Source organism: Triplophysa dalaica, chromosome 13 (genome assembly GCF_015846415.1).
Source record: "Triplophysa dalaica isolate WHDGS20190420 chromosome 13, ASM1584641v1, whole genome shotgun sequence".
NCBI lineage: Eukaryota > Metazoa > Chordata > Actinopteri > Cypriniformes > Nemacheilidae > Triplophysa > Triplophysa dalaica.
The window spans coordinates 20,726,110-20,741,342 of NC_079554.1; the positions used below are offsets into that span (position 1 = coordinate 20,726,110).

The window sequence follows — 15,233 nt, forward strand, 5'->3', positions numbered from 1 at the left end:
TGCTGAAATAAAAAGATAAAAGCTCTTTTTATTATCTATGACGAATTTATATTGAAAGTGATTTTTTTGTTCAGTGGTATCAAAGTTAGAATAATAAGTGTCCTCAAAACCAGCCATTTTTATTTAAATAATTCCAGTTTATTTTTATAAACTACTATTATATTATACTTGGATACAGGCTTACTCAAAATGAAGATGCGAGCCTTGTTAATCCTTTGTGTCCAGCAATGTATCAATCAGTTATTATTTAATCTTACTTTAAAGAACGTAAATATATAAATATACTATTATTGTACTACTATATAAAAAGCAAAAGTTTCTATATAGTTTGTAATTTCCTTGTTTTAACTTCTATACAGTCTTTAATGTTTGTTTAAAATGTGTTTTTGTCAAAATGCTTTGCAACAACCAAATTATATACATGCAAAATATAATACAGAAAAAAATCTGAATTTTCCATTGAACCATTGGAAACAAATGTGAAAACCATTCTTCAACACAAATACCTTCAAAGTGTTTTTTTACATTACAGTACGTGTACAATTAACACAACAACGCGTCCATTCTTAGGAAAAACGCCGCCTCACATGCTTCTGGTTATAGACGTCATCGTAGTGGGCGATCTGGCCATGAACCGTTTGGGTACCATTGAGTTATTTTGCCGGTTTTTGTGGAACAGGTACATTTTTCTCCTTAATAATCACCCCAGCAACAACAAACAGCGCCTCGCCGGCCAATGAGCTTTTTCAGCCGCCTCTGTCCTCACTTCCTCCGGCTGCGCTGCGCTCGGTGCTCTGGGTTTGGCACCATCATCAGCGCGCAGCCATCTTGGACTCCGCTTTATCTGGGCTGGAAAAGCCCACACTTCGGGATGAGAGGAAATTAATCAACCTGGATTGATTTAGAGGAAATTATCCGGACTTTTTATGTGAGACTTAAATCAGTGACTTGCGATTTAACGCATTTCCAAACGCGCGTCCAGAGGCAGATCCAGTTTTCCGCGGACCCCCCTCCCCTGTTCCTTATTTGAACAACACTGTGTGCAGTTTCAGAAGGGCCTGTTAACTCTTTCTGCTGGAGTTTCTCTTGTCTCTAAAGTTCAGTCTGTATGCGTGTGTGATGACCTGTTGGTGTCCAGATCTTTGGGGAAAGTTGCTCCTTTGCGCCGCGGGTGACCTGTTGTGCTGTTATGCGTCTGGATAATAAATTGCAATAATCTGGAGGTTTGTGCTGGAATTTGGCATCGCATCGCAGTTGATGTTGGTCCATGATCTTCATCGACTTGTGCACGGCAGCTGTCCACCCTGCGAACTGAAAGGTTGCTGCGATCAGACAGACTTTGGGAATAAAGACACGTTAAAATGTCAACCAGGACCCCGCTACCTACTGTCAACGAGAGAGACACAGAAAACGTAAGTTTGAAGAGACGTTTTAATTCGAAGTTTATTTTATAATCGTTTTGAACTTTAAAACTTTTGAAGAGCGTTATTCATGTGGTAAACATCAGGAGCTCTATGAATATGTATTTCGCACCGTTGTGATGTTTTTTAAACAGGCACGGGGTGACAGTTCGTAAAGAATAAACATCGATGGGCGATGTGACTGTCTCATGAGCAGCTTCAACCCCTCAAAAGATCTGTCAAGTCACCATCGTTCGACTTCCTGTTACAATAATGTAGCGTAAAAAGCTTCCACTTGTTACACTGTAACAGTTTGTGATACAATGATACAGTGTAACAGTTTTTGCAACGGCAATACGGTGTGACAGATACGATCCAATACAGTTTCTACTACAGTGACATTGTGAGAGTTTCCTTTAATGTGATTCTGCTTCGAAGATACAGTGTAACAATATTCATCATGCAGTGTAACATTTTATCAAAAACAATAAAATGAGACGGATATTTCTTGAAGAATGAGACAGTGTTACCCACAAATCTGCAGTTTAATAATACACCAGAAATCATCATGTCCACTCCAATCAGATGAAGCAGTTTATTCACAAGTATTTTCGCTGTTGTGTGACATGTTTTTTGTTGTCCAGATGATTTTTGACAGTCTGATGCGCAAGATTACGCATTTAGGGTAAACGGTCTAAATTAGACATTTTTATTTGACATTTCAATCGTTTTTTAGTTTCTGCTAAGCCAGAAATCTATAGTTTACTTTGTTTGGTTTTCTTGTCACAAACTTGTATGGATCATAAAAGAGAAGTTTAGAGACGACTCAGTACCATTCCTGAAAAATCGCTTTTAAAATTTAGCTACACTTCTCTTGTGTTTGTGTTCCATAGAAAAGATAAAATCATACAAGTTTGAGACATCATTAGGTATGAGGTCATTTTTGTCTGAAGTTACCCTTTAAATTGTGCTGCTGGCCAACCAAATAATAAAGCTGTTCAATTAATATGAGTAGAAATAAATGACACGAGTTAGTTGTACAACAAAACTAGGAGATGGGAAATTAGTGACATTTTAAATGGCATCCTTAAAACAAAGTCTGATAGATTTGTGTCTAAACAAGTTTTTCCATCACACTTCATAAGGAATGATTAAAGTTGAATATGTTATACGTTGTATCTTATTGGTCCTCCGGTGCATATCTTACCTGCTTGATAACCCAGTCTCGCCACTGGTTAGTCCTTTAGTGACGAGGAACTTTAGAGAGAGCTGAAGAAAGTGAGAGAAAGCTCCAGTCATTCATTAGCACCCCTCGGACCTCTGACGACAAGTGTCGGAAATGTTTTCACGCTCCCTCGAGCATCAGTTTGTGCCAGGCGATCAATAAGCTGTCAGCATCACAAAAACGGGCCGATTGTCTGTTTGGACGGCATTCACGTCGCCAATGCTAGAATGAAGGGCTCCCACTCCGTCAAGAGGCACCGCATAACTATAGTAAGTGCTAATTATCCATTCTAATGAGGCTGATTAAATTTAGGATGGAGAAAGAGGACTGTTGAAAATGAGTCTTTAGAAATGTGCCAAGCCACAAAGTAGATTTGGTTGACTGCGGAAGGCTTTGATTGAATTCGCCCTTGGTTTGTGTTTAGAGGTTTCTGAGCATTCCTGGCAAATCTTTTTATGTAATTAACCTCTGAAAGAGCTTAAAAACAAACCGATTGTCTTTTGACACCAGGTCATTGTAGACAGAACGATGCTTTGACTAAAGACGTAGTGCAAAAATGTCTAGACATCAAGAATAATATTTCATAGTTGGCTTGATAATGAAATATTACTCCATGTTCTCGCTTGTCCTAGATGCAGGTGTGTCCTAGAGGAAGAATTTAGGACACAGTCTTTTTAAGGCTCTCTCTCGTGGTGCCATATAATCATTTGGAGTACTTAATCTACACAATCTTTAGTTTTGTCGTGTTGGCGATTTGATGAATTTAAGGTGTCTCATGAGTCAGAAGAAGAGTATGTCTGGGTTTCACAAAGGCATTGACTCAACACCTGCTTCTCCCGATCATGTCTTATTTTTTCTAACCAATTCATATTGTTGTTCTTTTAATTTCGTTGCCGTTTGTAGGCTAGTTGCTAAGAATATGTGCCCTATTACTCATTTTGGTGCTCAACAATGCTGCTGAGATGAATCACATAAATTACACGGTGACAGAATGATGCTGGCTGTGTTATAATGTCCCCCTATGAGTGTAATTCCTTAGCAGTCTATTGTGTCTGTTTATGTAACGTTAAGTTGCTAGTTAATTGTAAAATTATTTTCTTTTGGCCTGACGATTACTTCTGGGAAACAATATTGCGTTTCCAGTATTAGGAACTTGTTTGGGATCTGTTCCTGAAATTGCTTCACAATGTTTTCAATTCCTACTCAGAATGCTAACAACAGTAAGTCTTAACGGGCCACACAGTTGCTGGTCAGTCAGGTACCATAAAACTAGATTTTTGCGACAACGACAATATTAAGTGCATTGCACAAGACGAAATTTTCCTTGTTTCCACCGAGCACCCAAGATGCTTTTGCAAGATTCTCAAAGCATGCTGGGATAGTGGTGTGCCACAAACTCGTGTAGTCAATAAATGCACACACTTTAGGGCATGATGTATACAAAGCAATCTGAAATTCAAGTCAGTTTTTTCAGTTCGCCTTTTCTTAAATTTTCATGCCAATAGAAAGTTCTTGATTGTTTTTTTTACGTTTAAATAAATACTGTACTCTGGTCATGGCTGCTGTCAAAAGTATCATGCGCTGTAATTTTTTGCGGGAGGCCTTCTGAAAGGTTATTGATTTGGACGTGAAACTGAAACTTCAAAGTTATATTTTACAAATTAATTCTGTCGTCATTTACTCAGATTATTCCAGAGCAAACCTGTATAAAATTCTTATTTCTGCTGAACACAAAGGAAGATATTTGTAAGAATGTCAGAATACAAACAGATCTCATCCCCCATTTACTCCCATTTATTTTCCCTACTATGGCAGTAAATTGGGAATGAGATCTACTTGGTTACTGACATTCCTCCAAATATCATAAACTATATGATATATATATATATATATATATATATAATATAAAATATATATAAATATATATAAAATATATATAATATATAATATATAAACTCGACCGACAGGCAACATCTTGATTTCTCTTTATCTATGTTGTTTAAATCTCCAGGAACGTCATACCTGAAACCTTCCCGGCTTTATTGAGACATCTCGTTCATTTTTCTTTCTCCCGACAGCATGTGTGCTCCTCTTTATTTGATATCTTTATTAAGATATCTGTTTGAGCTCTGCTGAGCTAATTCAAGTCCCTGTATTCCAGATGGACGTGCATGCTGTTTGAAAGCATATGATAGATGAGTCCTCAGCGTGTAAGCTCATGGTGTCATCTCTGCCTTTTGTTTGCTCGGAGATCCTGACATGTTGTTTAATGGATTTTTACGACCATGAGCTCTAATTATCATCGCTCATCCAATGCAAGTATTGATCTGCCGAGGTGGATGGGTGGCATTTCCTTTCGAGCTGCGACAATCTGGACTCTGAGATGTTGACATCTTGATCAGTGAAGTTTCATGGAACGTTCTTGCAATTTAGCTTTAACATAAAACTTCAATTCATTTTAGTATTATGGCGGATGCATTTATTTTTCATTTGGAACAATTGGGCACTCTCCAAGTTGCCAAGAGTCAGGGCCAAGAGTCAGGGCATCTTTCAAAATGACACAAATTGTGTAAAGTACAGTTGAAGATGAATGTCATATACAACTGGGATGACATGAGCTATGAGTAAATTATAGATTCAAATTTATTTTGGGGTGAACAGAGAGAGTATTCTGTTCCCCATCTTTGATACCAGACTTTTGGTGTTTTCGATACATTGCTTTTATAAAACACCTCGCTCTGTCTGAAAGGATGCCGCTCCAGTGTTTTTCGGTGCAAGATGAAGTCAAAACAAAAATCCAGGAAATCGTCTGACAGTTTGGCGAGATTACACGATTTGGGTGTCTCCTTTCCTCGAGTGCAAACAGATGAGAACGCTTTGACTGGCACAGTTCACCGAACTATATCCTTGTAGCCAGGAAATGAAGATATTTCCTCATCTTTGAGGTTGTCGGGTTCAAAAATCTTTTCATTTGAACAGTGTTTGACATTCCCTAAAGCTTTATTTGCACGGCATTTACCTGCTTTTACATCACCGGCACTCTTTAGAATTGGTTTATTTACAATAATTGATACTTATATATAATAGACTTATATTTATTTAAATAATTTATTATATTTACATAGTAATTAAATAAAATAATTATAAATAACAGTTAAGTTTTTAACCTACAATTGCAGTTATTTGCCCTTAAAAAAAAGATGAAATGAATTTCTGTTATCCATTTCTAAAAAGGCCCAAGTGCTCACCGTTGTCATTTCAAATCAACGAGTACATTTCTTTAGTTACGCCCCTCGCCTTGTCTGAAAGAACGAACATTTCAAAAGATCAACGTCTTATAAACCTTTTCCACTTATGTCCCTCTTTTCGTGTTTCTGCAGCACACATCACAATCGGAGGGGCGAAATGAAGTGGCGTCCCGCCCCGGGCGGTCAGGTGCCCGCTGCCGAAACTCCATCGCCTCCTGTGCCGACGAGCAGCCGCATGTCGGCAACTATCGGCTGCTCAAAACTATCGGCAAGGGCAACTTCGCCAAGGTCAAACTGGCACGACACATTCTTACGGGACGAGAGGTGAGCTTTCTACAGATACAAAATCATAATTTGAAAATTGCACACGCTGAATCACAAGTTTAGAATTTTTTTTTGCATAAAGAAAAATCATTTTTGAACCAAAGACCTTGAGAAGTGCTTTTATGCTTTAGCACATTTTCTAGCCAATCTTTTTTTACCGTGATTCTTAAAATCACAAGTTTTAAAAAATCAGCTTTAATGCATTAAACTGCGGAGAAACGACACAGATAATGGTAAGCTTAATGATGCTGACTGATGTTGAACATGTTCTTCCTCCCTCTCTCTCTCTCTCTCTCTCTCTCTCTCTCTCTCTAAAAATCATTCCTGGGAATAAACTTGATGTTTTTCTATCTTCTCTCTTTCCTGCAGGTGGCCATAAAAATAATTGATAAGACGCAGCTTAATCCAACCAGCCTTCAGAAGGTAAACAATTCAGGATTTCTACTGCGCTTATAAAAACTCTGTCCGCCCGGTTCTCCACCTCCCCTGTGCTTTACTGCCCTTCTTTCAGCGGTTTACAGATAAGCGACATCACTCTGAACAAAGCTTCTGTTTTCAATCCTGGAGAAAAATTAAACATTAACCAGATATGTGGCGAGTTTTGCGTTTTTAGTCAGCCTGAAGGACTTATGAATTCAGACGGAGATGGACTTTTTCATCATCTTTTCTTCAATTTCCTCCAACAAGAAATTGCAGAAATAAAAGTGCAAACTGAAGCATATTGGGAGCACAGGAGCTGAGGCCTCAGTGGACTTTAATTTCAGATGCCGCTAATAATAGCCGGAGCAGAGAAATCCTTATGAACGGTTTGGAATAATAAACACACACGTGCCAGAGTAGAAAGCTCAGGGTTTAGATTCGAGTTTATTCAGCTTAGTTCGCCTGGAGTTCCTTTTCAATGTTTCGGTTGGTTCTAGCTCGTCTGTTTTTTGGACGGACCGTATAGATCACATTGTCACATTGAGGCCAATGTGAGGTGCTGATGTTCTCTGTCATTGACTGTCCTCTTCTATAATTAGCCGGCACTTGTTTTTCCAGGTCATTGATTTTGGCTGTTTTCCGTTTGCGAGCCGATTGACATCTCGTGGCTCGGGTCGTGTCTCCGGAGGGTGGGGTGTGATCAGTTTGGGGCATAGGGGGCAAATACCGGGTGTTTGAGCTTTAGCTCGCCGTTGGCCTGTTGCTTATCTGCAATCACATGTTATTATTCTTTGTCCTCTAAAAGTTCGATACAGATTATGATTGTTTGCTAATATTGACAAACACCAGCTTTAGTTTGTTTTTCTGTAGATTAATTCGTTCACCTAAGTACCAGAAATGTTCTTAGTTAATTTGTGTATATTTATGTGTTCTTTGTGTGTATGTGTGCAATTTAAAATACATGTAATTGCAATTTATTTGATTTTTTTTGCTGTTGGCAGATTTTTAAATGAACACAAAATGGAATGTCATTGGAAAACACTTTATTGAAATGTTATTAGTAGTCTTACAAATCTTTCAATCTCAAAATTGTATAATAAAAAATGTTTAAAGTTACTTTTATTGACAAAAACATAATTGTGCCAATGAACACCAACTTTATCGTCCATTAGAAAACTAAATTTGTGTTACAAAAGCAGTTTTGAATTTGGCCCAAATAATGAAGAATACTAACAATATTTAAAAAGCTTCCCATGGTGAGACATGATGTAGCTAAATGTTAAAATGACAAGAGAACAATTAAAAAGATGATAGATTTGCAATATAAGTGCATCGGTGACAATCGTGTTACTCTATAATTTTTATGTGTTTACATATATTGTGGAAAGTGGAAACAATATAAAGAGTTTCATAGCAAGTATATCCACATGGCTATAATAACTTGATTACATTACAGATATGCATTCAGCATCATTTTCAGTTCTTTATGTTATCAGATAATGTTAACACGTTTCTCATCTAATGTTTCCTTATTCCTCTTTAGAAGTATTTCTGATCTGATCTAAGTAGAAGCTGTTGAACTTTTAAACCTGTTGTCTAAATGCCAGTAGGCTGATAAAAATTCCTATGTTAATTTAAGAAACCAATACAGAGTTAAACGGTATACAGTTTCATTTTTAGTAACTCTCTCCACCTCTGCAAAGATGTTTGCCATTACTCTTCAGTGATGTCCCGGGCGAGAGACTGATTCATTATCACTGCTGATGCAGAGCCTGCAGTCGTAACTCACTCTCACTGTTTGACATTTCACAAGTCTGCCGCTTCATGATTAAACGTCGTGTTATGATGGGAAAAGGGTTGTTGGGGTAGACTAGATAGAAAGGATAGGTTGCAGGTTCAATCATAGATACTCGAGGTACAGTTATGAAACTGATAAGTTGTGAAAATACGTGCAAGGTTTATTGAAAATACTTTGAAAAGAGTACTACACTCCTCCTTATGTGTCTGCTTTAGGAATCTTCTCGGCTTCTCGAACAAAACTGGGTCAGGGAATGATGGTGAAGTGTCATGAGACCTCTAAAGTAATAAAGACAAATAACCTGATAAAGAAAGTAGAATTGGAGTAAATGAATGCACAATACTGTACAGAAATACTATCTTTTTATGTTGCTATGTCTGACGAAATGGAAAGATTTGTCTACTGCATAAGAACCAGTCAGGAAAATATACAGATTATACCAAAAAAATGAGTTGGGTTGATCTACATTGTAGCAAGCTTTTATGCTGTTTTAACAAACCGGAATAGATGTCGAAACTAGAAAGTATTCACAATATAAGATGTTGTAGGTATAAGGAGATTTTTGATGTCGACAGCCCACCGCAGTTTCTTGATAAATAATCTCCAGATTTTAGATGCTGAAACGTTGTGGATCAATTGACATACAGAGAAAATGTAAGAACTTGTTTGCGCTGATACTTCCTAATGATCATTTCTGTTTTCAGCACAGGTGTAATTTAGATTTTCTAAGTTTCTAAGACAGTAGGAGTAATACAAAAATAGATTGAAAGATAGCAAAATTAACTCGCATGTGAACTTCCAGAATTGGTTTAGATTGTTTTTCTGTTTTGGTGGGATTTCTGTGTGCATATTTGCCTACATAATCCAGACTAAGGGAGAAAATGCATCAGATTTTCAGTCAAAACAGGAAGTGAAAGCAATACACATATTTCTAGCAATTTGGCATCTTCTTTGTGTTTCATAATCGAAGAAAAACAATACACAACATTGTAACAGTTGCTTCAGTTATGTAGGATTTACGAAGATTAGCAAATTTAATTACACTTGACATTACCACATATCTTCTAAGCTAATGAGAATCACCTGATTTGTAAATTATGTTAATTGGTGGAGTGGCTTTCCCTCATTAGCTGTATACTTTTTCTGTTTTGTATGTGTTTTCAGTTCAGTCAGCCTTAAAATGTATTTTCGCTTCAACAAGCTAAATACTCCATATTCAACTAAAATTGTTCGACAGTTTGTGACACTGGACCACAAAACCAGTCATAAGGGACAATATTTTTTAATTGAGATTTATACAAAAAAAGCTGAATAAATAAGCTTTTTGATGTTTGGTTTGTTAAGTGCGATTTTTACTTCTGCCGGACCTACGCCGTAGCCTCCGCAGAGGCGCTTCAATGCGACGCGTACCGCGAGCGCTGTGATTGGTCTGCTTGAACCCCCTCCCTTCAGGTCAAAAAACTACTCATACGCATTTCCGAATGAATTATCCAAATAAATTGTGTGTTTTCTGTATTAACAAAAGTGACGTTTGCTTGCCGCTATCACTGCTAAATGCTTCTCAAACGGAGTATGGCTGCAACTGAAAGCCTTCGAAGGCAGCATTTCAAGGTAGGAAAGCATCAAGGCACGTCCGAGTCCAATGTTTGCTTTACTTCCTGTCTCCTGAGATACCTCCATCAGGTTGGTTTTTGAAGGCAGCATAGATGTATTCTTCGCTGCCTTCAATGTCCCACAATTCTATGTGCTCATGTGGGGAAGGTGATTGGTCTAGCAGGGTCGAGTTCCAAAAAATAAAATGGCGACCAAGAAACCCGCTAGAGCACAAGTTTTATGTAAATAAAGTACTATTTTCTCTTTTAACAAATTTTCATTGCATTTCTATCGAGAAATTATTATTGTAGTTTTCAATATTCGATTGCCTCATGAGAGAGTGAACAAATCAGCTGCCTAAGCTTTTGGTCATAGCCTACACAACGAACCGCTTCTTCTCGACTCTTGTCTTGGTTACACAAGCAACACGGCTGTGGATACTGACTCCTAGTGGCCATTGTCTGTCGACGCGGACAACGTCCCACAAGAACAAACGAAAACCGGCTTGTTGCCTACGGCGTAGAGTAAAAATCCGCCTTTATGATTGGCCAATATTGGCTGAGATACAGTTATTTGTAAATCTGGAATCTGAGTGTGCAAAAAAATCGAAGAGCGAGTGATTTTGTTGGCGTGTTTACGTGGATTTTTGTTACATGCTTTTAACAGATCCAGGCGGCACAAAAGTATATATATTTTTTGTGTTCTGCCGTCCACCCACACATCTTGTGTCGTCTCAGACACTGACCACTTCTGTGCTTTGCACAAGTTCATTATAGTCTCAAACCAATGCCATGCCATTGTTTTTGCATTATTGAGCGACCACTTACGCAACACGTCCACGTTTAGGAACCTTTTATACATGCGTGTAGTTTGAATCAAGGTCGAGAGCATGGAAGCACAGATGTGGTTGAGCAGTTAAAGAAGCAGCGCAGGGGGCATTGACGTCATCATGTTCGGTGATGGCGTGTGTGGGCGCGAGTGGGTGTCGATGCTAGAGAGAACATGGTGTCAGAGATTCCTGATGATTTCAATGCCGCCGGTAACCTGGAAACACGTGTTTAGAGCTTTTAACCAGAGACTGCCAGTGTACCAGAAACATTCAAGATCAGGGAATGTGATTGAATATGTGATGAGTCACCATTTCATTCTGAAGGAAAGGCTCAGGTCACACAGAAACTAAGACCACGTTTCAATGAAACGCTTAAGATTTTCAAAGTCACGTTTGGATTTTACGTCACACGAGTGAATATGACCCTATTTATTTTAATTTGAGCTATACGTCCAGAGATTTGGCTAAATCAACCCCAACCTCTTTCAGTCCCATTTCGGTCTGGTCCACAGATGTGTGCATGTTGTTGTGAGGACAGGCCAGGTGCCCAAGGGTGTTTCCTGAAGTACAGTTGTTATACGGAACCGTTTTCAGGAGAATGAGAGTGATTTAACCACAGGAATGTTTACAAACCAACAGAACCTTCTCTGTAGTCTGGAAGTGTTTTCATGAGTCCAAGAGTCAAGTTTTGCGCTCTGTGGCGGTGTCGTGAACTGTCATTGCAATCTTTAGCATCTTTTCAAAAATGTGTTGAAAAGAATAGCAGGTCACTTGTTTGCACTGCATAATCAGATTGAAATAAGGTCCAAAGATTTGAGATAAGCTATTATTTTTTCCTTCTACTAAAGCTGTCTTGTGTTTGTGCGAGCATGTCAAAGTAAAAAAAACATAGTAAGGCTATATTAAAGTATGTTTTAAAGACAAATTTTTGATTTTGATTTTACATTTTTTTACATTTAGGATCAGAAGGAGCTTTAATACCAAGTATGTTAACACACACAAGGAATTTGACTTGGCAACAGAAGAAAGTGTACACATGGTGAAAATATAGTGCAAAATACATTTAAAATAGGAAAAATGAGAATGAAATAAAAACAATAATAAACAAAAAGTGAAAATATATAGACAAAAAACAGATGTGTTATTTACAGGTTTAATCTATTGTTTCTTACATTGTACAGTTTCCAGATGCTATGTGCAATGTGCAAGTTCGCAAATTGTGTAATTGTAGTTGTCTGTGAACCTGGGATTAGACTTAAAAATATACACATTTCACTCTTAAACACACGAAGCACTCAGGCAATGCTTTGTTTAGCCAGACATGCAAATTTCAAGTGTCTACTTGCAATTGTTCTCAACATTCACTAGCTTCTGAGTTCATGGAATTTCCACTTCCTGTTTTTATTCTGTTAACGGATTTGTGATTTCATGTTTCATCATTACCCCGCTCTGCCTCCAATGGAAACATTTAGAAATTGTCCTTTTCGTTGACATCACTTGTTATTCCACAGTTGTTGTTCAACCAAAAATGAAAATTCTTCAGTTATTCACCCTAATGCCATCTCAGATGTTTTTCAGCATAGTTTAGTGCTCTCTTGTGTCACTTTTTTCCCATGGAAAAAGATATACACAGCGATTGCTAGTGTTATGAATAGAAATGTCTGCAATAAAAGCATGTGTACTGTTTCTTCTTTATGTTTCGTATAACTCTTTCCTACAGTAACTACTGCCTAAATAAAGCTGTGAAAAGCGCTATGTAAATCAAATTGAATTGAGTTTTGTGTTCAACAGTCCTAGGACTCCTATACATCTGGGATGTCATGTGGGTGAATAAATGAGGGGAGAATGTTCAACTGAACTATTCCTTAAAAAATAAGCAATAATTGGCAGCTTTTGTGAGAGTCACCCTGGTATTGTTTGCAAAAGAACGATTTTAATTAAAACATTTTCTATATTTTTGGAGCTCTGGTGTGCCGACTTTATATGCAAATCTTTAGCACAGGACAGATCAAACCTATGCGATGAGTTGCAACGCTTGCATCACAGAAATATTTCTGAGGGGAAATGTAATTCTACAGTCAAATTAGGACACATTCTCTCTGCTCCACACATGCACACACAGGGATGAAACCATGATGTCCTTAATGCATTTAATCATCAAGTCTACTTCTGACTGAGGCAAAAGGGGCAAAGGTATGAGGATTAACCAGCCTGCATCACATCACATCATTTACAGAGGATGTGCACACCCAGATGGTCCTGATGCTGTCATCTTCTCCTCTTTCATCCAGTTATTTCTTTTTCTCCTCTTGTTGTTGGAAAATGTTTTATTTGACTTTAGACCTTACAGGTCACCATGCTCAAGGTTGTATATAGAGAAAATAGAAATGGATAGCGGACAGTCATTCATCTTAGCTCATGATTTTGCTTCTTTGATCTTGAGGTTTATTTGTTTTATCAGCTGTTATTTTGTCTATCGTTGGTTATTTTCGTCTCGTCTTGTGTGGTGATGTCTGGCTGTATGACTAATTCGTGGACAGTTGGTTGAGATGAAAGCAGTCTGATTCAGTCGTTTTTCTTTACAGTATTCACTACAGACAACTCATGGGAACTCAGGTTCTCCAGATGACAAAACTTCTTAATGTTGTGATCTTCAAGCATCTATTTTGAGTCCAGCATGTCCACGTTTACCGTCATAAAAACCGTCTGATCTTTATCCTTTAAGCCTCTAATGTGTCTGATCTTTTTTGTCAAAAATAAAAAGAATATTATTTTTATTTGTGTGCCACATATTTTAGAGCTTTCTAGGACAAGCATCACTTTTTCTATTGTTAATACTTGTTAAAGGAATAATTGGCCTAAAAATGCTAATAATTTCACCATTTTTTCAACCTCATGTCACGTCAAACCTGTAAGACTTTCCTTCTGCAGAACTGGGCTCTCAATGTATGGACAGTTTGGACACATAATCACAGAGACATTTCTCAAAGTATCTTCTTTTGTGTTCCACAGACAAAAGAAAGTCACACGGGTTTTGAAAGACATGAGGGTGCATACACGATGACCAATTTTTTGGGAACAACTATTTTTGGGTGAACTATCCTTTTAAGGAGAGCTTTGCTGTTAATGTCAGTAAACAGGGTGGAAAAGATATTGCATGTGTCATACAATTTTATTTAAATTAAAATTCGATTTTCCTTTACTCCCGTTAACTCTTCTTAGTTCTTAGTAATAATATTAAAGGAAGAGTGTGGCGTTCCCTAAAATCGAGTCTATGTCAAGACAACAAAACTGCTCTTGTATTTTTGCCACCAAGCATTTAAAGTGCTTGTATGAACTCTTTTCACGAGTCATTTGAAAGCGTTTTATGCTCTCAGATGTTGAGGAGAATGTAAAATGGTTTGCGCACCTTAAACGGGGAAATGAGCCGTAGAGGAAGTTAAAGACATAAACACACTGACAGCCTCGTGAGGGAAAGTGGGCCCGAGGCCAGTCAGACCAGCAGGGTCTTCCGAACACATCTCACAATCTTCTTTGATTATATTCTTCAGTTGCTGTGTCCAAACTTGTATGTCCTGCCCAAACTTTTTTTGGATTACCTTTTCAGTGTCTCTCTTGTGCTTGTGGTTTTGCTTGCACCTTCTCGTAAACTCTTCCCTCTTTACTCTTATTTCTCATCAGGCCATTACTTATACTTACTGAGGAACAGCCTTCTTCCTCTTACAGCTAAATCTGAAATGGAAAATATTGTTTGTCATGTGACATATTGCTGATGATGTGCATGTTTTTGTGATCCAGTAGGCCTATGTGTTTTTGCATTGTGTTACACTGTTCCTGTTGTGGTTTATACCAAAAGTGTCTCTATATACAAGACAGACTCTTGGACCTTTCGGTTAAAGGTGCGATGTGGATATTTTAGTGGCATCTAGTGGTGAGGGTGCGAATTGCAACCAACCGCTCACTCCATCACTCTTTTTTGGAGCACTACCGTGGCTGACACCAAGATGTTGTGACTGTTTCGCTTCTTTGCCGAAGGAGGTAAAGTATTTACGAAACACGCTCTGTAATTTGTCCCTTCAGGGCTACTGTAGAAACAACATGGCGAATTCCATGTAACGGGACTCGCGTTGTATGTGGATAGAAACAGCTCATTCTAAAGTAACATAACGCTTCATTATGTGAGGTCTTTATACACCTCTGAAGACATAGCTATGTATATTATATTGCATTTCTATCAATAGGTCCTTCCGATATATCACAAACAGCACCTTTAATTCATGAATGGTTAAAATACTTCACCCATTTATGGAAATTCTGTCATCATTTACTCACTCTCAGATTGTTCCGGACCTGTAAACATTTCTTTGTTTTGCTAAACACATCGGAAGAAAATAGG

General features: G+C 37.9%; 1 protein-coding gene across 6 annotated transcripts in view; it reads left to right on the top strand.

Moving 5' to 3' along the window:
* Positions 1-499: 499 nt before the first annotated feature.
* Positions 500-15,233, top strand: part of mark3b (MAP/microtubule affinity-regulating kinase 3b) — a 38,893-nt gene continuing 24,159 nt past the window's right edge. For 2 of the 6 annotated variants that reach the window (XM_056763963.1, XM_056763964.1), the window contains exons 1-3: positions 501-1,412; positions 6,006-6,197; positions 6,567-6,620. In XM_056763963.1, the coding sequence (XP_056619941.1) occupies positions 1,362-1,412; positions 6,006-6,197; positions 6,567-6,620 (297 nt within the window). In that variant the 5' untranslated portion in view covers positions 501-1,361. Of the gene's footprint in view, positions 1,413-6,005; positions 6,198-6,566; positions 6,621-15,233 lie in introns of all 6 variants that reach the window. The other 4 variants (XM_056763966.1, XM_056763968.1, XM_056763965.1 and 1 more) reach the window with 3 other exon arrangements.